Source organism: Hipposideros armiger, unplaced genomic scaffold (genome assembly GCF_001890085.2).
Source record: "Hipposideros armiger isolate ML-2016 unplaced genomic scaffold, ASM189008v1 scaffold_303, whole genome shotgun sequence".
NCBI classification, from domain to species: domain Eukaryota; kingdom Metazoa; phylum Chordata; class Mammalia; order Chiroptera; family Hipposideridae; genus Hipposideros; species Hipposideros armiger.
Genome location: NW_017731653.1, coordinates 1,523,925 through 1,548,734, shown reverse-complemented (window position 1 = coordinate 1,548,734; position 24,810 = coordinate 1,523,925). Strand labels below are relative to the sequence as shown.

The following is a 24,810-nucleotide window of genomic DNA, read 5'->3' as shown; positions in this document are numbered from 1 at the left end:
TCATTGCGCTCTTCCCAGTTGAGGCAGATTGGTCGCTGGCCTCTGGATGGCCGCTCACAGCGGCTCTTGGCAGCTCACACCGGCTGCCGGCCGCTCACGCTGGCTGCCGGCCACACACAGTAGCTTATGGCAGCCCACTGCAGCAGGGGCTGCAGCCTATGCAGTCGCTGGTGACTCATGGCAGCCCAGCTACAGGTCGAGCTGTTGTTCACCATCTTAGCTGTAGAGGGCAGTGTCACCGGCCCTCATGTGGGATTCGAACCAGGGCCCTCTGGCGTCCCAAGCCAGTTCTTAACCATCACGCCACTCGGCCGGCCCCTGAGTCTTCTTATCGTCTGTCTATATTCTAATGATTTAAGCCCTTACTGCTTTTTTTCTAAATAACTATTTCCAATCTTCCAATACTTTGTTGACATTTCTTCAAAGTATAAGTAACATATGTAAGGCAGTCTAAATTGGGGGTGCATGATTTATTAGGTTATTCTCCCAATTTGCATAGATGATTATATGTATTAAATCACATTTTGCCACTTGTAAAGCAGAATTCTTATTTGAGTTTTTAATAGCTTTATTAAGGTATAATTTATAATCTATAAGAATCATTCATTGGAAGTGTACAATTGAGTGATTTTTTTTGGTAAATTTATATTTGAGCCATTGTCACCACACTGCAGCTTTAGGACATTTCTGTAACCTCCTCAAATTCCCTTGAGCCCCTGTGTGGTTAATCCCAAAACCCAGACCCAGACCCAGGGAACCACTGATCTGCTTTCTGTCTCTAAATTGGTCTTTCCTAGATATTTCACATAAATGGAATCAAACAGTATATAGTCTTTTGCATCTGGTTTCTTTCACTTGACATAATGTTTTTGTGGTTCTTCCATGTTGTAGTGTATATTAGTTTTTGTATTCATTTTCGTTGCTGAATACTGATCCGTGTGGATGTACCACATTTTGTTTATTCACTCACTAGTTCATGGACATTTGAATTGTTTTCTGTCTTTTGGCTATTAAAATGCTGGTATGAATGATTGTGTGCAATTTTTTTGTTTATATATTTTTTCATTTCTTTTGGGTAGATTTCTAGGATCGAATTTGTCTCCTTTAAGTATAGGGTTTTTTCCTTTTGCCTATTTGTCCTCTTTAAGGCGTTGAATTTCCCTCTCCACCTCATTCTTTTCCTTTTTTCTCCGTTCTTCTTGCCCAGGGAGCACAATACCTGGGAACCGGAGAAAAATTTGGATTGCCCTGAGCTAATTTCTGAGTTTATGAAAAAGTATAAGAAGATGAAGGAGGGCGAAAATAACAAACCCAGGGAGAAGTCAGAAAGTAACAAGAGGAAATCCAGTTTCTCGAACAGTGCTGATGATATCAAAACCAAAAAAAAGAGAGAGGTAAGCTTCCTTTCCCCTTTTCCCCAAACTATTCTTTTGCCGCACACCTTCCTACCTCCAAAAAAGCCTTATTTTGTTTATTTCTGTTCTAAGGATGGCCTGCAAGGTAAAATTGTTGAACAAAAGAGCTTCCAGGGAGGTATGTTGATTAACTACAGTGCCCCCTCCTGGCTGAATGAGAAATGTAATATAGCTACACTGAACTGTATTAACGTGGCAAAATTAAATCCCTTTAAAACATTCAACCACTCTCTGTCTTCTCCATAGAAGAAGGCTAAGTTATCTTAGACATAAAGGGTCTTTGGTGAATTTTTTAAGAATAGAAAAGGGCTTTAAAATGTTTACCACTTCACTTCCTTTTTTCTTTTGTTCCAAAAATAGCCCTTATGTTCAAACCTTTATATTCTCTTTTTTTTTCATTGAGGTGAAATTCACATAACATACAATTAACCATTTTAAAGTGTACAGTTCAGTGCTATCTTCTCTTTTGATCTTATTTCTGTGTACTGCACATAAATTAATTTTCATCCTCCTTTTGAGTTTTTTAATTCAGTTTATAAAGTCTGTTTATGAAGTTTTGGTGTTTTTCAGTTGCGTTAGTCCTTCTGATCATTAGGTCTGAAGTAACTAACATAAACACTGTTATTGCCTCTCTTTTTTCTTCTATATCTTTTCCATCTGTGCACACTGCACACATCCCACCCTCCCAGCTTCGACTCCTTTCATTTATTTCAAGGTTGTGAAGCCTTTTGTGGTGAAGGATGTATCATACCCTTAAAGTTTAATAAAATAAAAGCTTAAGTCTGCTTCTGAATCATCTAGCATCACTGTCATAAGCATCCCTATCTATCTTCATTCTACTTGGATACCAATCTTTCTAGAGCGTTAGTTCTCAGGTCTGGCTGCACATTAGAATCACGGGGTGTGGGTGGGACTTTTAAAAACTTCCAATGCCCAAAATGTACCCCAGACCAGTTAAATTCAAATTTCTGTGGTTTGGATCTAGGCATCAGTATTTTATAAAGACCTACACAAGTGATTCCTGGTCTCCATAGGAGAGAAAGTGGGAGACCAGCTTTCTAAAAAGGATTGAAATAAGAGTGAAAGATTGGAGGCTGCAAGTGAGAATGGACTATGGGTTTGTGTCTGTCTCCTTATTTGTTTCCCACATTAATTTTGTTATTGTGAGGTGTGTATATCATTATGATAAACTACCGATAAAAAATTTGAGAATACCTTTCCTTCTCTAAGGAGCTAAGACTTGGTTCGTTCTTTTTTAAAATTAAATTTATTGGGGTAAAATTGGTAAATAATATATAAGTTTCAGGTGTACAATTTTATAATACATCACCTTTTTTTATTAGTCCTTTGTATTCTGGCTTTTGTCATTTGATTAATTCTTTAGCTAAATAAAGAGACTGAAAAACAACATAGCATAAGACCTCTGAGTTGCCATTTGTGACATATAGTGTGTATTTCCTCAACCTAAGGCTTCTGTCCTTTTAAAAAGGAGCATCCTGGCTTAGAGCCACTGGCCAATGCAGAGTTTTGTTCCTAGGACAGGTTCTGATGCTGCCGACCTTGAAAATAACCCCCACACGTCCCTTACATTGTAATGTTCACCTGGGGCCCCTGACAGCATTCTCAGCAGTGCTGGTGGCTGTCAGTTAAGCAGCTGGGAAGATAGGTGATTGTATGTTTTAAAGGTACAGGAGGGGATTGAGTTTCTTTCTTTAGACCACTGCAGAAGAAATTTGTTAGTCGGCATTATGCATGATTTAAGATTACTGCCTGTGTGATGATTTTAGCATTTTCCTCGCCTCGGCTCCTTTTCAGCAGCTTGAACATTTTTCTTTCCTTCCCTCCCTATGTGGCAAACTGTTTTCAGCCGCCAGCTATGATTTACGACTCAGTTCATGCGCCAGCATTCCAGCTGTGAGCAGCTGTGTGCACATCTGGGAACCCCCTCCCCTTAAGCGCCCCCAAAAGAGGCTATGTTTTTCAGTCAGTATCTCCCCTAATCCATGCATAGCATTTCCTTCCCAATGTGGGTTCTGGTATCTTTGGGGACCACCTGGACCCTGAATGTTTGTATCTCTCAGAAGAAAGCAAAGTGAACGTTAGATCAAAGAGATTTTATTACGAAAATCAGACATCTGAGATTAGTTCAGTTGGACAGTGTTTTTTAAATCTTTTTTTGCATTGCCAGTAGTAAGCTTGCATTATCTTCTGTAATAAGGTTTTTTAAATTACCTGGTTTTTATAAATTTTTGCCATTTTGCTCTCACCAGTGCCACCACACTTGAATCAGACCCTATGCCCCTTGTCTAGATTGCATGATTGTGTTCTGACCAAATTTGAATAATCCCCTATAGAATTATCAGTTTCTTTGTTTTAAATCACTGTCCAGTTCTACTCTCTCATGCTAATGACTCATCCACATCAGGAAAGGATAGGTACAGACCACGGCCTCTTTCCAAGTGCTTGCATATTGCAGTACGTGAGCTCTGAAAGAAATGTGCTATTTTACGGTACTTCCTTGGATCGCTCTTACATCTGTTCTTTCATAAATATAGATGACTGTGTGAAAAGAAGTAGTAAAAATACTGGTTAGTGTTAGGTAAACTAAAAGTCTAAAACAATTAAGATTGAGATTCATGGTGTATTTGAAGTTTATAAAACGAAAAAGCATTTAGTTTGAGTAAACATGAACTTGTTTTCATCTCAGAAGCAATTTGGGGTAGTCAATTTATATCATTAAGGAGATTAGAGTAGAGAGAGGAGTTCTCATATGACTCCAGAATATTTTAAGGGATATTAAAGAGTGTTAGGGGCCATTTCTAATCCTTTGAAGGAATACTGGAAGGACAGCTGCATCTTCCTGCACAAATATCTTTTGGCATCACTGTCTCTGGGTGACCCAATATTGTATTTCTTAAATTTAAAAAATGTTATGAACTGGTGATAAAAATGGTATCAGGTGCTATTAGTTTAGGTTGTGCTTTGTTGAGCTGAGAAACAGGGAGGTTTTTACTGTTTCTCCAAGCTGTAACCTTTCTTCATCTTCTATTTATAGCAGAGCAATGATATCGCTCGGGGCTTTGAGAGAGGACTGGAACCAGAAAAGATCATTGGGGCAACAGATTCCTGTGGCGATTTAATGTTCCTAATGAAATGGTGAGAGAGATTGGGTCTCACTCTACAATTGTGGGTTGGTTTTTGTTTTTTTTTGGGGGGGGGTTTGTCAGTGACTTGAATTTGTATAGAAGATAGGGAGGGAAGACAGCATATTCCTCAACCAAGAATTTTGATTGTCAAGGATCTTTAACTGACACCAGCTGTCAGTATTAAATGGGAATTATGGTTTGGAATGAATTCAAGACATTCTCAAGCTTTGGTATAAAGCCAAATTATATTATATTAGCCCACACACCAGAAAAAGTACATTTGAGGTACGAAACATATAAACATGACCTAACCATTTTTTTTACACAGTTCTGAATCATTTACCGTTAGACCATAAGCCTGTGGCCATGGGATAGGAGTTGAGTAAGGCTTTCTGCCATCACTGAGGTCTAAGACCACTGAATAATGTTTAGAAGAGAAAATCTCAACAAAAAGCATTAAGAATAATACTGGCCAAAGCACAAGTTATTTCATCCGGTAGAGGGAATGGCTCTTAGAGGAAAGTGTAGTTACTTCCCCTCAATTTGGTTTCTAAAAGACAGGGTGGTTTATGGTGTGGCCCTTACTACCTGCCTATTTCCAGGTATTCTGAGCTTGTGATTTAAGTTTGGTCTCTAAAGAGAGAGTTCATGCTACAGTGCCGCTGAGGAAGCTAATTACCTTAAAAGTTGTATGATCTTAACATTTTATTTGATCAAAATTTTGCTGGTAAATTACCCAGAAGCTGATTTTTTAAGAATCACTATACTGTTTCAGAAGTAAGGAGCTGTATTGACTGCTTTTCCCACTCAGCCAATGTGCTACTTATGATTTACAGTTATATATTAACTAGCTTTCCACCACAGTCTAAATTTGAGTATCTGCTCTAAGCCATGTTTTCACCCTCCTCATTTAGAATACTTAACACTATAAATTAAACATCTCATTTTCTAGAAAAGGAGTAGTCCTTGCTCACATCCCAGTGGAATTTTGATTTAAAACATTTTTTTTATTTTTATTTGGAATCCTGGTTAAGGAACTTGCTAGATTTTTTTGTTATACGTGGTAGCAGAGTTTGTGTAACTTGGGTAATTGAAATTTGCAGCTAATTCCTACATTTCATTTTTAGTACTAGATTTTACATTTTTCCTACTCTCCCTTTTATAAGTACTGTTTCTGACTTAAATTTCTGTTTTCTTATTGTTCCAAACCACAGTTCTGACCAAAAGGATAATGAATATTTAAAAGGCCATAAGAAAAAAAAAAGAAAAGAAAAGGCCACAAGAAGAGGAGTGTTAGGATGCTTTCACTTAGATGATCCAGAAACTGGATTGGTCAATTTATGCATATTCAATAGGGCTGCATGTAGGTTTGATTGTGTGTTCACTCATACAAATAAAAATTATGGGAGCAGAATTTATATAATTTAATTTTAAGCCTGCTCTTTTCCAACTAAGTTCTAGCTGTGAAAATTTCTGTTTCTGTCTGATGAAGTATAGTAGTTAAGTGATACTCAGTAATACAGTAGTCCCCCCTTATCATGGTGGATACATTCTAAGACACTCCCCCTGGGTGCCTGAGATCATGGATAATACCAAACCCTATATGTACTATGTTTTTTTCCTATACATACATACCTACCTGTGGTAAAGTTTAATTTATAAATTAGGCACAGTAAGAGATTAACAACAATAACTGATAATAAAATAGGACAATCATAACACTGTACTATAATAAAAGTTATGTGAATGTGGTCTCTCTCACGATGTCTTACTGTATGTACAGCATGGAGATGCTGGACAAAGGGATTATTCACATCCCGGGTGGGATAGCATGAAATTTCATCATGCTACTCAGGATAGTGCACAATTTAAAACTTAAGAATTAGTTATTTCTGGAATTTTCCATTTAATATTTTTGGACCACAGTTGACTGTGGGTAACAAACTGCAAAAAGCAAAACCGCAGGTAAGGGGGGACTACTGTAATTTAATTCATTTACTTAAACTTCTTGAAAAGATTCAACTGGTAGGGCTCTTCTCACTGCAATCAGGATGAAGAGGAAATCAAGTCAGCTAAATCCAGATAATGACAGAAACCTATATTTGGGCAGACTCTTTACTCTTACTTTCTCTCCTTTTAAGTCTCCTATTCTCTCTCCCCAGGAAAGACACAGATGAAGCAGACCTGGTTCTTGCAAAAGAAGCTAATGTAAAATGTCCACAGATTGTGATAGCATTTTATGAAGAGAGACTGACGTGGCACGCATATCCTGAGGATGCGGAAAACAAAGAGAAAGAAACAGCAAAGAGCTAAAGGAAGGGGTGGTCTCTGTCATTTCTCTTTGTACATAATACATTCACCTCCCTGTTTCCCCTTCCTTCTCCCCATCCCCTTCTATCCCAAACACATCCATAAAAAATGTGCTTATCACTGTGCTCCACAGGAGAAATGTTGGTATTGGTTCTCTTGTAACATAACTGATGGTCTGATTCATGATAAGTGTCTCTCTGTGAAGACCAGGCATTTACATACTGTGTGTAATTCCCATAATTTTTTCCTTTGCCCTGATCTTTCTGCTCCCCTGTGACCTCAAGATGAATTTTAACTTTTTAATCACCTTAGAGTCTTGATCTTTTCAGGGTTGGTCACTTTTTAGATTGGGGGATTTTGTTACAGTGATGATGAATTTTGGTTCTTTGAACATGTTGATGACCAGCTAGCCTTTGTTTTGAGATGTTGGGATGGAAAAGATGGTGCCCATCTTTTTAAAAAGCCAATAGCAACTGCCTACCTGTTGGGGCTTTCCCAACTTCATTCAGCTCTACCCAGGAGAATACAGGGTTCCTGGTGTGGTCTTCTGGACCACCCTCTGTTGTTCGTCCTCACCCATCCTCCCAGAATAGCTCCATCCTTTGGAGGACTTGAAATTTTACATTCAGATTTGTTAAGGCACTCCATTTAGCCCCAGGACTGTTGGCCTTGTTTCTTAGCAATCCCTGCTTCTGCTTCTGCACGATGGCGTAGTCTGTCATAAAATGACAAGATTATTAACTGTGGAGGTTTTTGGCTATTAGTACATGAGGATGATGGGTAGGGTTCAGTTGTCTTTATTATCACATGTGGTATATATGTATTATTTCCTTCCATCCCTCACATTTGGACTATATATTTATGTAGGTGTGAGTGACTGCCTGGTGCTTGCTTGTGCCAAGGTGCTAGGCACCCTCCAACCCTGCCAACTTTTGTGGCCTCCCAAAGCATTCCTGTTAACCAAAGAGGCTTCAGACCTGTCCCTCACTTCTCAGTGGACCCAAGTTTCCTCTCCATGTCATTATTTTCAGTGGGGAATTCTTAGAGGGGAACCATTGGCCACAATACCAATTTTAAATATTCATAGCATTTATAGTTCTAAATTTCCTGCTTTGTTGACTCCTGGATTTGCGAAGAGTCCCCAAAGTATTAATGCTTTCCTCCTTCCACCCTCAAACTCTTAGTTCTGTCTTTTTAAAAATGCATTTCAATGGAAGACTATCACCTCAGAGAGTGCCAAGCCCTGGCATTAGCATGTTGACATAACCTTCTCTCCCTACTCCGCAAAATATTTCCCTTTGGCTGCCTCCTGTTTTGCCATTATATTGAGAGTTTATTTTTCTGATCATAACCTTCTGCCTTTAGCTATCATGAGATGCCCTATTTCTCTTTACCCTTTTTTTCTTAGTTGAGGGGGGGCTAGAGAATCAAGACTAAAAGTAAGGAAATAGCAGGGTTTTGAGCATCCTTGTCCCAGCCCCAAAGCTGAGGAAATAATAAATGCTTGAAATAGCCTTAACTCTAGAGTTCACCAGCCACTGAGGTTTTTGTTGCTTCGGTTTTTAAAACATAGCTGTCTGGCAAGGAGCATTCAACCATTTCTAGATTATTCAGAGTTATGAGGGGAATGGATAGATTGCTCTAGTCCACAGATGAGCCGAATAATATGCAAATCATATACCCATTCATAGCATTTGTTAACATTGCTTCCCTGCTTAGCTGCTGATTGAATTGTGTGCTTATATAAATTATGTCAAAAATTATACTGCACGGTTGGGAAGACAGCTGTTGATGCAGTGACATGACAGCCTGGAACAATGAAGATTTTGGTTTAAGTCATCCAGGAAAATCCTTCTGAATGGTAATGTGATTAAGAACTCATAACCCCATACCTCAAATGGATAGGAGTTTTATCTCCATTTTCCTTTACTCTCTGAAGGAATTAAAAGCCTAGATCAAGTGCTAGGTAACTACTTATCTAAAAGAAAGGATGGTCAGGAAATAGAGTTGTCATACAGGCAACCAAGGATATTAGGGTAGACAAAGATAGGACGAAAGGAGGCTAGAGCCCCTCTGAGGAGGTGATCTGGGTCTCAATTTGCAGGTGGAGAAAATGACAGCTTATCCATGTAGCCAGTCTGTGTCTTCCAGGAGCAGTGGGCATGTAAATTACAGTGACCATATTTTTACCAAAATCTAGCATATGGACAAAACAACAATTTTGTACGATGGATGCTGAGAAACCTGGGACACGTGGTTGCCAGGGTTATAGGCAATATTTAAGACATCAAAATTTTCTTTTAACAAAATCACCCCAGTATTATCTATTCATCACCCCTTTAATACCTTACTCTTCATCCCATTCATCTTTTTCTGTCCACAGTTTATTGAATCATGGTCTTGTACTGAGTGCCGCCAAAACAACTTTTGTTCTCTCCCTGCCTGTCCACAGGCTGCTTCTATAGGAATGTAGGAGCCAGAGGCCAGTGTGGATTTCAGCCCTCAGCAGAAAGGAAACCAGATGCCTGCCTCTGCCTCCGGCATTTGTAATGCTAAGGAGCTGTCCTGGCCCTTGGAGAATTGCAAACTCAAACAGAAACTTGTTTTCACGAGGTTTTCTCCTTTCAGAAGAGTTAGTAGCCGTGGGCTAAGCACTCTTAAACATCTAGGCCTCAGGTGCTCTATATTTTCCATGTTTAGTCCTTCCAAAACATTTTTCTAATGATGAATTTCTTTAGTAATCAGCATTCACGGGTCTGTCTTTCACAGAATATATTGTGGTAGACCCTTTCCCAGCAGAGCCTACCAAGGTCAGTGTAGTTGCTTTTCTGAGCCCTGGGCTGGGCTGTTGCCCTCACATTAAGATCAGCTGTTGGGGAATATCACCCTGATGGAAGCACCCATTTTTAAACTGGAGAGAGCCATATCATTTTTCTTCTTGCAGTCCAGTTTTTTTCTGCTCAAGGGAGCCATTTGGACCTTGTGGTGCTCCTTAACACTCAAAAGTCTTGATGGTCCTTGGCTGTCCCCCAGCCATATCTGTGTGCCACTTTTTGTAGTTGATGAAAGGTTGGTCCTGTTCCCATAGCTTGGGCAGTTATTCTTAACTCTTCATTCCTGTTCTGTAGCCACCCTGCTGTCCACTTACCTTATATTCAGGTCAGATCATAGGGCCTTGGGGAGGTGCTTGGGATTTTCATTTTGTGATTTTACTGGATCTATATTTGACCAGCTCACCTAAAATACAGAGGGATCTGTGTTTGGGTTAGGGAAGGGTTGTCTTTGCCCTTAGGGTTTGAACTCAAGGGCCTAAAATACTACTTAGCAATGACCCCAGAGAACCCCAGAAAGGGTTGTGTCATTAGATTTGAAATGTGGAAATTGTTTCTCACAAATTAGGTCAAAGGAAAAGCTTATTTTGCACCCATGGCTCCTTCCTTTTGGTTTAGATTTTTACAGTAAACAGTAATGTTGAGGTCTGTACCTTTGTAATCAGGCCACCAAGCAAGCATACCTGTAGCAAGGTGGAGAGAGGAAAGGTCTGGATCCAGTGCATTCCTGTTCATGTTGGCGTTACCACGGATCATAAAAGCTCTGTTTTCAAAAATAGAGATGTTACCAGCCTTGCACCCAAGAGCATCTGCTAAGAATTGGGTGCTCCCTCCCAATTAATAATGGTGGGTTTGTATTGAGCCATCCATATTTCATCCACATTAGTGTTAGATCAACATGCATTCAACAAACATTTTTTGGCCTGGGGGATACAAAGTTCAAAAAGATGCAGTCCATGACCTCAAGGAACTCTCATAATGGTGTGGAATAAACTATTAATAGTTAAGTATAATAAATGTTTTAAATGGATACACATTTCTGATTGGGGACAGAGATCGACAGCTGGTTGATATAGTTTGTGGCCCTTAAGTAAGTGGGTAACATGGTTCATGTGTGGAAAAGACCTACGATTTTGGATGAACTGAGCTAACTGGACATAGATAGACCACAACAAGGGCTTGTTTTATTTCAGAAAATAAAGGTAACAGAAGGTTAGTTAGCAATGCTGCTATTGCTGAGGGAACAACAGGTGAGTGGGGATTTAGAACCCCAAATTTCGGTCCCTATTTTGTGCTCTTTGCCAAAGTATTTAATGGTATATTTCATCCTTGCTCGTGGAAAGTATTAACTATATTGCGGATTCAGTTATGTTACATTATTGTGGGTTCTGTAACATTTGTTCCTCATGGAGTAGCTCACACCTTTTTCAGTTTCTTACCCCTTTTGGAGGAATTAACATAAAGCTGGCTTTTAGCCTAAAACGGACATTTTGCAATGACAAGAGATTTGCTAAAAAGGCATCCTGGGGGCACATCTGTTAATACCTGGGCATCTACTCTGGGCCGTGTAGTTTTATTTAACACTGCAAGAGAGTGATTTCTAAGCAGAGACATGTCAATTATGTGGAAACCCTCCCCAAAATCCACATACTCTAGAATTTTGGATTTAATCTAGGATGGGGCCTAGCCTTCTTAAGAAACAGTCGGACCTTAAGAAATGTTTTAGTTCTGACCACAAGAAAAAGCTCCTTTGCTTGGATCATTGAGAGTTGACTAGTATTGGAAGTCAGAATTCCCAGGAATTAGAATAACTTCAGGACAGTTAAAGTGTGAAGGCTCTTTGGATAGCTTCATAAAAACAATTCTAGTTTCTTTTTGCTTGCGCTGGATTTCTTGAATTTTAAACTACCTCATCTTGTCTTTAGAGTTACATCAACTTGTCATTGCCACTTTAACTTAATGCTTGACTTTGGCTTTCTAAGATGGATTTTTTTCCTATTCATTGACAGCATGTTCTCTTGCCTTTTCATCCCGATCCTCATTTCACCTAACCATCTCATATTGTTCCTCTGTCAGAGAAATGTTTTAAAATAGTTTAAAATCTTGGTTTATGGGAAGAAAGTGATCCTCCAAATGCTATTTGTCTCTAAGATCAGTAAGAGAAGGAGTTAAAACAAGTGGTGGGGGAGGGGACGGAACCTGCACTGGAGGCAACTGACAAGGGAAGAGCCATTAATTAAGACAATTTCAAAGTCAACTGATTGTGATCATTAATGTCACAATAGATCAAAACCTAATTATCGCAGCCTAGGTAAGAGCCATCAGTATTAATCAGAAAATCTAATAGGAAACTATTATCAAGAAATTAGGCCAAATTGAATGCAATGAACTTTTTATCTTGCCATTCTGTATTTTTTGTATGTGTGATGTCCCCTGGCATTGGCAGGTGTGACCCTCACGGTTGATCCAGGCCCCAGTGGCCAGTTTGTCACACTTTGAGGAATTCCAAACACAGACTGAACCTGAAATGTCATTCCCACTTTAATCAGTCTTGAACTTGATCATCATTTGGACTTGTTCAGTGTGATTAGCAATCAGTGAAAAAGGTTTATATTTAGGTCTTGGAATGATTGGTCCTTCCTAGAACTAGAGTATCCCTGGTGAACACTACAGCCCGTGTGCTGATAAATCATTCTTTGAGCTTCTGTATGCAGACTCCTGCCACTCTAGCCACTGTGAGGGGATACGGAGGAAAGGGGGGTGGGGTGGGCTTCCTGCCTGCAGATTGAGAGATTAGAGAAGATCGAGTTTAATCTGTGTCACAGCACTTTTAAGGCTCAAGTCAGTGTTTTGCAGTTTCTAGTAGCTTTAGTGTTTGGTTCTAAACCAGGGCTGGCTGTGGATTTAGTTTTGTCCCCCTCGTTTTAAAATAAGGGTCATAATGATCTCTGTCAGAATCTACTGTAAATCCAAAGGAGGGGGGAAAGGTGTTTTATGTTTTGCCTTTCTTTTGTTAAAGAGTTACGCCTCTGGCAGGAGGAAAGAATATTACAAGAGTCTTATGACTAGTATAGAGAAAACTTGACTCCTCCTCCCTGAATTGAAAAGTAGGGGTCACCATTTATGTCCTTTATCTTGAACTGTTGATGAAGATACTGCAACTCCTGCAGGAGAGCTGAGGCAGAAAAGGTTGGAGAGAGGCTGACCTCGGGGCATTATGGGCAGGGGAGCGAAGCAGCAGGAGGATGGTCGGTGGTGCTAGGATGTCTGTGCTCCCAGTTTAGCCTGTAAATGGCGTTGCTGCTGCTGCTGCTGCTGCTGCTGCTGCCGCCACCACTGTTGCTGGTCCTTCCCCATCAACCTTGAAGCTCAGAGCACTACCAAGACCATTACTGGGGAAACCAGTTCTTAGCTTCCGCTTGAATGTGGTCTTGTTGCTTCATTCTGGATTTTAAGAATTTGGGTTACTTAGTACAGAACTTGGGGGAATCAGTGTGACTTAGTCCTTCGCCTTAACGTTTAAAATGTAATTTTACTTTCAAAATACCCATTAACACATGGCTTTCAGAAGCAGTTTGTTCCTCCAAGGTTCCTTGCATTGTGCTTGATGAATAATAGCCCTCAGTTAACACTTGTGAGTTGATTGAGTTCATCTTGTTTGCAGAGTGAGGGTACTTACCAGCTTCCTTCTGTTCCCAAGTGTGCTCTAGGGAGTGAAGTAATTGAGTGGATGCTGACTGTGCCAACCTCTTCAACTGATTCACAATGGCTGACCTTGGGCAAGTCACTCCTTTCAATGCCTCAGTTCCCCATCTGTCAAATGGGGGTAATAATACTGACTACCTCACAGGGGTGTTGTGAGGCATTGTAAATCAAAGTTGATAGAATACTTTAGGGTCCTCGATGGAGGATGCCTTGAGCCGAAGTCTAGGCCTAACCTAGGCTTTAGCCCTCACTGAGCTGTCCCAAGGTTGGAACTACTTAGTGACCTCGGCACAGTCTGCCCGCCACCCCTCATCGAAGCTGCTAGTTCAGATGTTGACAGTGTTTTTGTGAATGTTGGAGTCTTAATAGTCCAGACTTACTTAGGATGTTTTGGGGGGAAGGCACTTAGTATTTTCTGTTTCACATCCACAACGGGAGGTCATTTCAGACCCAAGAGCATTGGATTAGGAAACCATGAGGCAGAGATGCTACTGCTTGTTTCTCCCTGCAAGCTCCATGGGCTTGGAGCAGACACGGTGGGTTTGATTTATATCATTGCTTATCCCTCGTGAAACTGACCCCAGGAGAGCTGGGTCACTGCACCCCTTCTTGGTATCTGTACTCAAGCCTCCACCCTCCCTATAGGAGCCAGCTGGTTCAATAAATGTAACCACTTCCTCCAGCCCCCACCAAAAAAGAGCCACATTGGAAAATGGTTTTTCTAGAGATACGGTTAGTACTCAGAATTAGGCATTGATTCTCTTTAAAGCTTCATCCAATTCACTACATTCAGCATCTCTCATCTCTTTCTGTGTCCACAGTCTGAACCTGGCTTTGACCTTTTTTTTTTCATCTGGTTTGGGAAAACTTTGGACACTTTCTATTTTAGGTGTGAGCTTGAGAGCCTTACTTTCCATCTCAGTTCAGGGGCCCAGCCAGCTCCTTTTCCCGATAGGGCTCTTTCCTCTCCCTCTCCTTGGCCCTAGATGTGTAACCCATGAAGAAGCACAAGGTCCTGGCCCCTTGCTGCAGTCACATTCTAGTTTTCCATGTTTTGTGGACTTGGCTCCTTGGTTCATCCAGCACTGGCGGCACCAGGCGGTTCTATGGAGTTCTGGAGGCTGGAGAGCGCAGTCCAACATCCTGCCAACTTGCCAGGAGTTGAGTGGTCTGGCGTTCCCACCTCTTCCCACAGGTGGGACCTAAGAGACTCAAGAGGCTGGGTTTCTCTCAGCACTCTGTACCATCCTGAGTAGCAAAACAAATCACACTTTGTAGCCAGGTTTCTGAACGGAAACATTAGAAATTGAATTCTTTATGGACTTTTTGGTTTGTGGGGGAGTCTTGGTTGTGTTTCTTGGTTTTATTTCAGCCAAACATGTCTGCTTTTGATTTTTAAATTTTTTAGGATAAGTGACATATATATGTTCGCCTTTTAAATGTAAATGTTTAAAAGTAGGCAGTTTATGTGTTTCCACAACTGACATCCGATGCAGACCTCATTCTCTCCCCCTCTTCCACCCTCCTCTTTTCCCTCTTTTCATATTCTTGTATTGGTTCTAATAAATGGTTGCTTTTCAAATACGGATCTTGAGTGGTGGTTTGGAGATCTGGGTCTTACACCCCTTCCTTAATTTGGGTCCATGCACTTCTGAAAGAGCAGTGAGACTTGGAGAACAAGGGCTTTTTTCCTAAGGATTGTTCGTCTATGACTTTCTGCAAGTAGCCACAGGGTGGCGAAAGCCTGAATAAGGTGTATCCTGTTCCTTACTCTGTTCCCTTAACCAGTTCAGATTGTATGCCCTCCTGGTCTCCGTGCTCATCTCTGCTGCCAGTGACTCAGAGAATAAACATGACCTTTTAGGAACCCAGGGACCCCTAAAAGAGTCAGCTCCTGGTTGTTAGAATTTGTGGGAAACCACATTGACAGTCTAAACTAGGTTTGAAAATCGATATACATGAGTTTGTAAATAATAACTTTTATTATCTTCCTGATTTGCTTTACAAATAGCAAAGAGACTGTCTTCCCTGAGGACCAAATGATTGTGCGTCAGGAACATCGTTTGTGGGGTGGGCAAGTAGAAGTTGGATTAGGAAGGAAAATATGTAAATAATCAAGAATTTATTGCGTACGATAAGCCTGATGAGGTTCTGATTCTAATGGCAATGGGCAGAAACAGAAGAGAAATGAGGAAGAGGGATCCCAGAACCCAGACATCCTTTCACTGAAATGTGACTGTAAGCTGAGCTCTCTTATTTTCACCATCTCTTCTCTGCAATTCCCTCCCGTTTTCCCTTCTTGCTGCTGAGTTATAGGGTCTCCCCAGTCTAATCTCGTAAAGTCTTATGAAGACATCTGTAGGTTGGCTGGTTTAATGGTCCATGACCCCATAAACATGGGACAGGAGAGCCATTTGGCCCACTTCAGAGCCAGACCCTTCTGGACATTATTTATTTCCCGACTCTGAAGACTGGGACTGCTTGCCCCCTTCCCTTTCGATCTCTTTCTAGTTCTCTCACCATCACGCCACTTTGTCTGTGCCTAGGGCCCATCAGACGACTCCAGGGTTTTGACACCCGCACTCCTACTTCTAAACAACTGTGTCTTGGTTTTTCCCCTCCAGTGTGTCGGGGTGTGTGTGTGTGTGGGGGGGTTCTGCCTGCCTGGTGCTCATTCAGATGAGCTCATCAGCTCCCATAACTCTTCTCACACTGAGTGGCAACTCAGTGCGCTGGAGATGCCCAGAGCCGGACAATTTTGCCCCCCCTTTTGTCTCCACTAAAGGGCTGCACAGCTAGTGAAATCGATGCAGCACTGACAGCCAGGGGAAAAATCACTGTGTGAGTCTCCTTAGCTGGATCACTGAGCACACAGCTTGGAATCGCCCTGTTAGAGCAAGCAGCCCCCCAGGCATCCTCTGCCTTTGGGAGGAAGTGTGAGCTAGGGGTGACAGCCTAGTGTTGAGGGCTGTTGCATATGAGCATGTGCAGAGAGGGGCCCATTACAGTCTGGACACGCCAAGCTGCTACCCAAGCCTTGAGTGACCTGGAGCAATGGGGGTTGGGGGGTGGGACTACGCAAAAGCTGAGGCCAACTGGTGGGCGTGAGCGTGCCGCACAGACACTGGGACTGTTATTCCAGCAGAGATGAAGGAAACACGAGTGTGAGAAACCTGGTGGACGCACCTACTGAAAGTCAACAGACAGGCTGCAGGCACAGGAGGGGAAGGGTCTGCTCTGCACCTTGGCTCCTCTGCCTTTGCTTCCTCCCTCCCACTCTGCTTTCCTGCATCCCCCAGCCGCCTCTGCAGCTGTAACATCTTACTTCCCAGGTGTTGGCGCTCTCCTCTCAGCTTCTGTTATTATTTGTGTGTCTTTTTTTATGGTTTCTCCCCTTTGTCTACTATATCATGTGTGTTTGTCTTTTTTATTTCTGGTCTCTTCCACCCCATGTTCTCTCCACCACCACCACCACCCCACCCCCCTTTAAATTCCATAAGCAGCCTCAATTTGGACGTTTAATTTCAACCCCATCAAATGATTATCTTCCTTGCAACAATCTGGGACTCTTTACAAGCTCTTTTTACCCCATGCCACTTCTGGAAACAGGTGCATCTCTTTCTGTGTATAATGTGACTCCCCCTCCCAGACTGTGGGGGTGGGGGAAGCGATGCCAGCTCAACAACCTCATGCCTCTTAGGAAAGCCTTGTGTGATCATTTGGTTATGAGCCAGGGAGAGAGGAAGAGATGCTGAGAATTGAGTTAGCTAATAAATTGGGGGGCTGCTGAGATGAGAAGATTTGGGGTTATTGCACCCTTTTTTTCCCCTCTTCCTGCTGCTGCTGGGGAAGGAAGCTGGTGGGGAGCTGAGGTAGTGGCCACAATCACTGCAGCTTATGAAATTCTGCTGCTACATCTTCAACAAGAGTGGGGGTGGAGACAGGTGTGAAATCTGCAGCCAGGGGGAGGAAGGCCAGGTAAACTGAAACCCTTGTCTGCCATGTGGGAGTGGGATGGACCATTCATTCCTTCATGCTATTTCCAGTACCAAGCAACACCCCACTATGCAGCATCCTGCCCCCCCCCACACACACACTCTAACCTACTTTATGTTTCATTGGTTCCTGGCAGGAGCCAAGAGAGCCCAGCTGCCCAGCTCGAAGAGACCTGGGCCTGGCTGTGCTCCTTTGTCCTCTGTCACATACCCGCTTTCTCTGGTTCCTGCCTCATCATTCCAGTGGTGTCTGCAGAGGAGCTGGAAGGTAGAGGGGATGGAGCTGCCATGATGCTCCCTGGAGAGCAGGGCCGGGGGCTCATCTCTCCAGCTTCTAGCAGCTTCTAGACCAGGACGTAGGATGAGCCCTCTTTCCATGTTTTCTCTGCCCTTTTTGCTTGCCGCCCCCTTTTTCTTTTGTTCATTGTCCTTGCTGTTACTCCCCCCCCCCTTTTTTTAATCGTCTTCCCAGTTCCTCTTTGCCTTTTTTCCTATCCCTGTTTTAGGAGTAGACAGCTAATAAGAGGGCTTGAGGGAAGGTGTTGAGAGGAGGAAAAAAAGTTCAGATTTTTCCTCTTCCTCTTTGGAGGTTGGAGAACAGGAATATTGCCATCTTTTTTTTTTTTTTCCTGGGGATTGGAGCATCTCTTCATCCTCAGATCTACTGATTCTTTCAGCAATGATGTCTAAAACAGGGATTATTTTAGACGTAAAAACTTCCTATTTTAATTGGGTTCGTGATTTTATATGTGAGAGAGACCTTTGCCATCCCCACAAAAACAAAGTCAGTTATTTATGTGGTATTTTTCTGTGAAAAATTTTAAGATAATCATTTTTGAGGATTTCCAAACCCTCCTTGAGATGACTGGAGTCATCAGGAGTTGTAACAAGACTGGAAATCACTGTTTTTTTAGTGTCCAGCTAAACCAATTAGATCCTTACTTCTGTCCGAATTTTTTGCTGCCTTTCAGCATGAGAATAAAAACTTCCCTCTTTGGGGGTTTCCTTTGACTCCATCAACCTCAGGGCTTATGGACAGGTAGAAACCATTTCCCTGATTTCCTCCCTCCTCCCTAAAAGGCAGGCCCAACCTGCTTGTAGAGCAGCGGTTCTCAACCTGTGGGTCGCGACCCCTTTGGGGGTCGAACGACCCTTTCACCAGGTACTCGTATGTGGGCCTGGAGACGGATAGAGGAGCGGTGTCTCGGTTCCTAAGACCATCGAACATATGTGTTTTCCGATGGTCTTAGGCGACCCCTGTGAAAGGTTGAGAAACGCTGAGGGAGGTGAGGAATGGTGATTGGCTCAAAGGAGAGGGGAGAGTTTCTATTTGGGATTGCACTGGATTGGGTGGTTAGGGATGAACTTGCAAACTTGGATAGAGGTGAAAGAGAGAAGGAGGCACAAGGCTGTTGCTGTGAAAAACTGGGAGACAAATGAAATGAAGGATGGAAGATGAGAGGCCTGGAAAAACATGACGTGCAGGGAGCGGGAGTGGGGGGTGCACATGCACCCACCGGAACACGGATTCAAGGACCGTGGAAGCTCAGAGGGGCCTGCATGGACCTGGAGGCTGCGTCCTCTGCCTCCAGGCAGCATGTCTTCCTCACCCAGACACAGAGGATGGAACTTCACTTTGGAAGAGCTCCGGGCAATGAATCAATGTAGCATTTACCCTCATGTGTTCTGAGTTAGAACAGTCTGCTCTGGAATGGATGACCACCCTGAAAATCTAAAAAATATTTTTGATTACTTCAGGAGGCCCTTCTGTATCCTGAATGATTTCAATTTTCACTCTGGTGTGGGCGGCTGGAGGGCCTGGAATCCTGATGTTTTCTTTCCCCGATCTCTAATCTTGCTTCAGGTGGTCCCAGGAAGGGCAGGAGAGGGGAGCATGTATAGGGGGAGACATTAGGCAGTACAGTCTCACTGGATGCAGATAGGGGTACCCTAGTGCGCATTAGAACTGAATGGCTGTTGTTGTCTCCAAAGAAGAGATAGAGCAAACAGCTCCCTCTCTCCATTGAAATGGCCGGTCTGTGTGTGTATGAGAGTTGGAGGGATGTATTAATTTGAATATAATTGAATATGTTTGTGCTCATTAGACTATATTAAGTTCCACTGAGTCCCAAGCCGAGTCACTCTAATGGAGGGGAAGCAATGGCCTAGGTAATTCAAGACAGATAATCCCCAAATCATTTATGGTTATGATTGAAAGGTGCTTTGGATTGCACTCAGGGTAGACTTTGGAATGTGCCTTGTGGCTTTCTCTGGGTCAAGAAGAAGTCATTGATGGAAACGAAGGAAACTGCTCTAAGCTGCACCAGGACAGCCATACAGATCAGAAGCAGAAAATTACGAGCAGTGTGTCTCTTCAGGTGGAAAAATACAGGGAGGCCAGAGAGGGCCTCAGGAGCTGCATGCTATTGGAAGGCCAAGGGCACGAAGAGTGACAGGATAAAGTGTGGATTGAGAGCGGTTAGCAAGCAATAGAAGTTCACAATTGACCTCGCTCCAGAATTAGCCAAAGCACCCGCCCAGAACAACCAGGCACTGGGAAAAAATCATTAGGTGAGAATTCAAGTTGGTTAGGTTGGCCATTCACAGGCTGTATGATACTGGGTTAGTTCCCACCTACCCCACTTTGGGGTATCAGTTTCCTGAGGGGACTCAGCTCAAATGTTGAGTAATGGTTTCATTTTTCACGAGATATTTTGTCTCTTATTAAAATCATTTTAAAAAATTAATAAAAGAAAAACTTGGAGGGCTGGCCGAGTGGCACGTTGGTTAAGAGTTGGCTTGGGACGCCAGCTCTGAGCAGAAGGGCCCCGGTTCGGATCCCACATTAGGGCCAGAGACGCTGCGCCCTCTACAGCTAAGATGGTGAACAACAGCTCGACCTGGAGTCAGGCTGCCTTGAGTCTCTGGGGTTGGCGTCAGCTGCTGCCCCTGCTGCAGTGGGCTGCCATAAGCTACCGTGAGTGACTGGCAGCTGGCGTGAGCGGCCAAGAGCCCCTGTGAGCGGCTGTCCATTGGGCAGCGACCGATCTGCCTCACCTGGGAAGAGCGCAACAATAATATCAACATGGGCCACTGAAGCGACATCCTCCACAACTAGACTGAAGAACAAAAGGACAGCAACTTGTCTGTTCCCCTTCCCCAATTTCCCAACACTGTTCCCCTTCCCCAATTCCCCAATTTAAAAAAATCTTTAAAAAAAAAGGAAAACCCATAATCCTATTATATTCATATAATACATATTTTTATGTTTGTGCGCTTGACCAGATTTTTGTCCATGAGACAAATTCCTATTTTTGCATTGTGTACCATTTTGCATTTTTTTTACTTATCATAAAATAGTGCCATAGCACTGTGTTCTTAACAATTACTGTTTGAAATTATTATTATTAATGTACTATGTATGGATTCTATCAGGATCTGGGGTCTGGAAGTCCCCCTTCCACCTCTGGCCACTTCAGCTTAGCCTCATACCTTTGAAATAAATAGTGGTGGTTCCACTGTTCCACTCTCAGCCCTTGTTCTTATTCCACCGTTTCCTTCTCCTAAGATAGCTCATCCACTCTCAATTTCAGCCACTGCCTATAATAAGGCTCATGAACCCCAAACCTGTATCTCTGGGTCTCAGCTGTTTCTCTGTTCCCTTTGTATCCACTTGTCTTCTGCTGCCTCTTCTTGAGTATGTTGGAGACTCCTCGAGGCAAAGAGCTTCACCAATCAAGTCACGTGTCACCCCTGCCTTCTGGAGCTCACAGTCTAAGACATAGTTGGTGTTGGGGGACGGTCATTACAGACAGATGGACAGTGAACAAGGACGTAAACATAATTTTTACAATAGCATGCTATAACATTGAGGGAGGTTGGATTTGTCTCCATCATCACCAACAAGTGTGAAGCTCACTAAGAACACCAAAGGTTGGCAAGACCACTGTCTGGCTGTCTGACCCCCGCTGGCCCCAGCCCCAAAGTCCTCTCTTGCCCTCCTGCTTTCTACATGGGACTGTCTTGGTTTTAATACCCTTATCAGTGACGCTGTCCCAGCAGTGAGGTTGAGGTTGCACATTATGTCCCTTGAAGCATCAGGTGTAGGTTTCTGAGTTTGGGATCTCCAAGAAAGTTGCTCGTAAATCATTAGAGCCCTGGTGGTGTCTTGGGTTTGGGAAGGGAAACGCGGAAGACAGAGGGAAATTGGAGTGAGATGATGAAGAGCTTCCCTGGGAGAGCAGGGGAAAGCATTTAGGATGGAGAGAGAGGATTTCTAGAGGGTAAGAATAATGGGAAGAAATCCCATAAGAGAGGAGAGAGGAAATGGAAATAGAAAAGGTGGGTGTATAAAAGGAGACAAAAAGAAAAGAGTAAAAAGGAAGATGAGAAGGATGAGGTCTGGTAGGGAGTGAAGGGAAAGGCACCACATGAGGAAGAGGCACCTGAGTTGTGTCCACATACCTCCTGGTCACCATCACATGAAAGAAGGTAATGAGAGTCTTGGCAGGGAGAGCTTCACTGTGGGATGAGAGGGAGAGGGCTGGGGAGTCCAATGGTGCTTATTCTTTTGGACGTCAGAATCCCTCACACACACACACACACACACACACACACACACACACACACACACACACACACACACACACACACACACAGAGCTTCCTGTAAGGTAATTGAGCTGTTAGTTGTCTCACCCAGAAAAAATGCTTGGTGGGGCTCTATAAATGTGAGTGTGATGGAACCCTATGTTGTTTCTCCATGTTGGGCACAACCCTCGTGTTGTGTGAAGATGGACCCAGACCACATCTCGGTGACACAGGACTCGCTGTGTGTACCCTAGGGGATGTCAGGGTTAAGGATGCTGGGTCTTGGCACCAGTTCAAAGAAGTTGACCAGACCAAAAATAGGGCTGGTATGAGGGAAACAATGGCCCAAGCAGTGGTAGGGTAAACACTGGGCAGAGTAAAAAAAAAATCACTGTTGAATAAGACAAGCATAGAGCAAATGGAGCTTTCCATGCAATGAATGCATTTAAACATCCAATTCTGAGAGGAAACTCTGAGAGGAGACTGAGCCCTTTATGATCTGCCCAAGGTGTCACAGTTAGTAGTACAGCCAGGCCTGGAACCCAAGTCTGTCTTCCCCAGAATTGTCTGCTGTGTTCTGTTATCCGGAGGCTTTTCCTGTGCCCCTCTCAATCCTGGAATGCCTACTTAGGATAAGATTGGCCACGATCAAGGGTAGGTTGGGCAATTAGGGGGCCTGGGAGTCTGCTGTAAATTGGCTAAGGGAGGCAAAGCCACCGGAAAAGACAGGAGACACGGCAAAAGGGAGGAGGAAAATGGGACATCAAGACCTGCCTGGTAGGGGGTTGTCAAGTCAGGGAAGGGTGGTGGGAACCAGGATTCGGTTCTCAAGAGTATGGCCTAGCCCTAGGCCGGTCTCCGGCTTCTAGCGGTAGGCAGCCTGAGGCGATTTGGGAGTTTGTGCTGCCCCCTGGTAGCCATTAGGGGAACAGCAGAAAGGATCGTTCCCCGCTGAGAAGCAGGTATGACCTCCACACGGCTGATGAATGTCTTGCTTATTCCACGTGTTCCTGCAGAGTGCACACTGGTGAAATTCCAGGTTCTGGAAACCTCAGTCCCTTAAACTTCTTGGCTCAGATTGTTAGTGGAAGTGCTCTCCTCCCCAGGGAAAGGGGGCGAGATAGATCCTCACATCATCCGCCTGGAATCTCAAGGAATCCAACACTTTTGACGTATAGTATGCATTTCGTGAACGATTTCATTCAATCATTATGAAGTCCCTATTAAGTGGTTAATATTATTCCCATGTTACAGTTGAGGAAACAGCCTCAGATAGAGGAAGTTAATTTTTTCCAAGGTCATGCAGCGCAACAGTTTGAACCCAAAAGGAAAGGGGAAGGGGTTCTCCTTTGGGACCACAAATGTCATGTAAAGGCTATTTGGGACCAGCAGAGCTCTGTGTCTGTATTTGTGTCATACTCCGGGTGCCTTGGAAAATCGCAGCCTCATTCATTCATTCATTCATTCACTCACTCATTCAGTATTTCTGAGCATCTTCTAGTGCCAGGCTCTGTGGGAACTGGGACACAGCAAGGAACAGACATGGTCCCTGTCTTAACTGAGGAAGCTCCACAATCTGGTGGGTGCAACAGACCAACCATTTATGCGGTGAGTGCTAATAGATGTCATTACAAATTGCCAGAGATGAGAGAAATTAGGGAGATCTCCCCAGAGGAGGGAATGTTTTAGAACTGATTTTAAAACGTGTTTGTCAAGCAGACACGAGGGAGGGGGCAGTCCAGGTGGAAACAAGGTTCATGTAAAGGCCAGGCAGAGGGAGCGGACACTACTTGAGCCCCCTGCTGTGAGCTAATGCGAAGTTTAATTAATCTCCTGCAGTTTTGTGTAACTAAAACACAGGCTGTGGTGTGCGTGCGTCTGGCTACCATGCAGGAGATAAGGCTAAAGATCAAGAAAAGAGGGATGCCGACAGAATGCGAGAGGCTTTCGTTGGCGAGAGTGAACAATATAAGCTTTATTCTGCAAGCTTAGGGAGTCCACAGAGTTTTAAGCTGTTGACCATAATTAGACCCATTTTTTAGCAAGGTACCCCCGAAGGCAGGACTGCCACCTAGGGGCTACACACTAGTCCTGGCAGGAAACTCCGACCAGAAACCTGGCTCGAGGCGTCAGAGAAAGGTGAATACATTCAGGAGACACCGGGTCGAGCCCAAGAGAGGCAGGAACGGGGATCTGGGGTTTCAGGCTGAGCCTGCGGCTGTGCGAGACAAACAAATGCCCGGAAGGTGGCGCGAGCCGGGGTAGGCGGGGCAGACAGGGCAGAGCCGGCGACTGCTCAGGGAGGCGTGAGAACACGCCGGCACCCGGGGCGTGAACTGGCGCGGTTGCGGCGCGCTGAGAGAGCTCCCGTCCTGCGTGCAGCCAGTTCGCCCTAGCCGCCCGCCACGAATTTATGGCCCAAAGCCTGATGCAGCTGTGAGCAGCTGGGTATGCAAATATATGCAAATTGCGTTACTGGGGCCCTGGCTTAGTCACTGCAGCGTCAAAGGGTGGGGGAAGGGGAGCAGCATTGTTAGTGCTCTTCTGCTCTCCAAAGGAGTTCAGACAGGGTGTGTATGTGGGGGTGCATCTTACCTGCCCCAACAGTCCCTCTTTGGGACCGTGACGGTCTATCATGACGAACGTAGGGTCCCCTCTCTGCCCCCATGCCTCAATGACCTTGTGCACTCCCCCATCCCGCCTAAGGTGTTGGCAGAGGGGAGGCCCCTGGCGCAGACACTACCTGAGCCCCCTGCTGTGAGAGCTTACTTCCTACCCCGTGAGCGAGAAGCCCCAGGTCAGGGTCTGATAACCCCACA

General features: G+C 43.8%; 1 protein-coding gene across 4 annotated transcripts in view; it reads left to right on the top strand.

The window, feature by feature from the left end:
- Positions 1–14,993, top strand: part of CBX5 (chromobox 5) — a 38,810-nt gene extending 23,817 nt beyond the window's left edge. For all 4 annotated transcript variants that reach the window (XM_019659765.1, XM_019659768.1, XM_019659767.1 and 1 more), the window contains exons 3-5: positions 1,208–1,394; positions 4,471–4,571; positions 6,724–14,993. In XM_019659765.1, coding sequence (XP_019515310.1) covers positions 1,208–1,394; positions 4,471–4,571; positions 6,724–6,874 — 439 coding nt within the window. In that variant the 3' untranslated portion in view covers positions 6,875–14,993. The remainder of the gene's footprint in view (positions 1–1,207; positions 1,395–4,470; positions 4,572–6,723) is intronic.
- Positions 14,994–24,810: the final 9,817 nt, after the last annotated feature.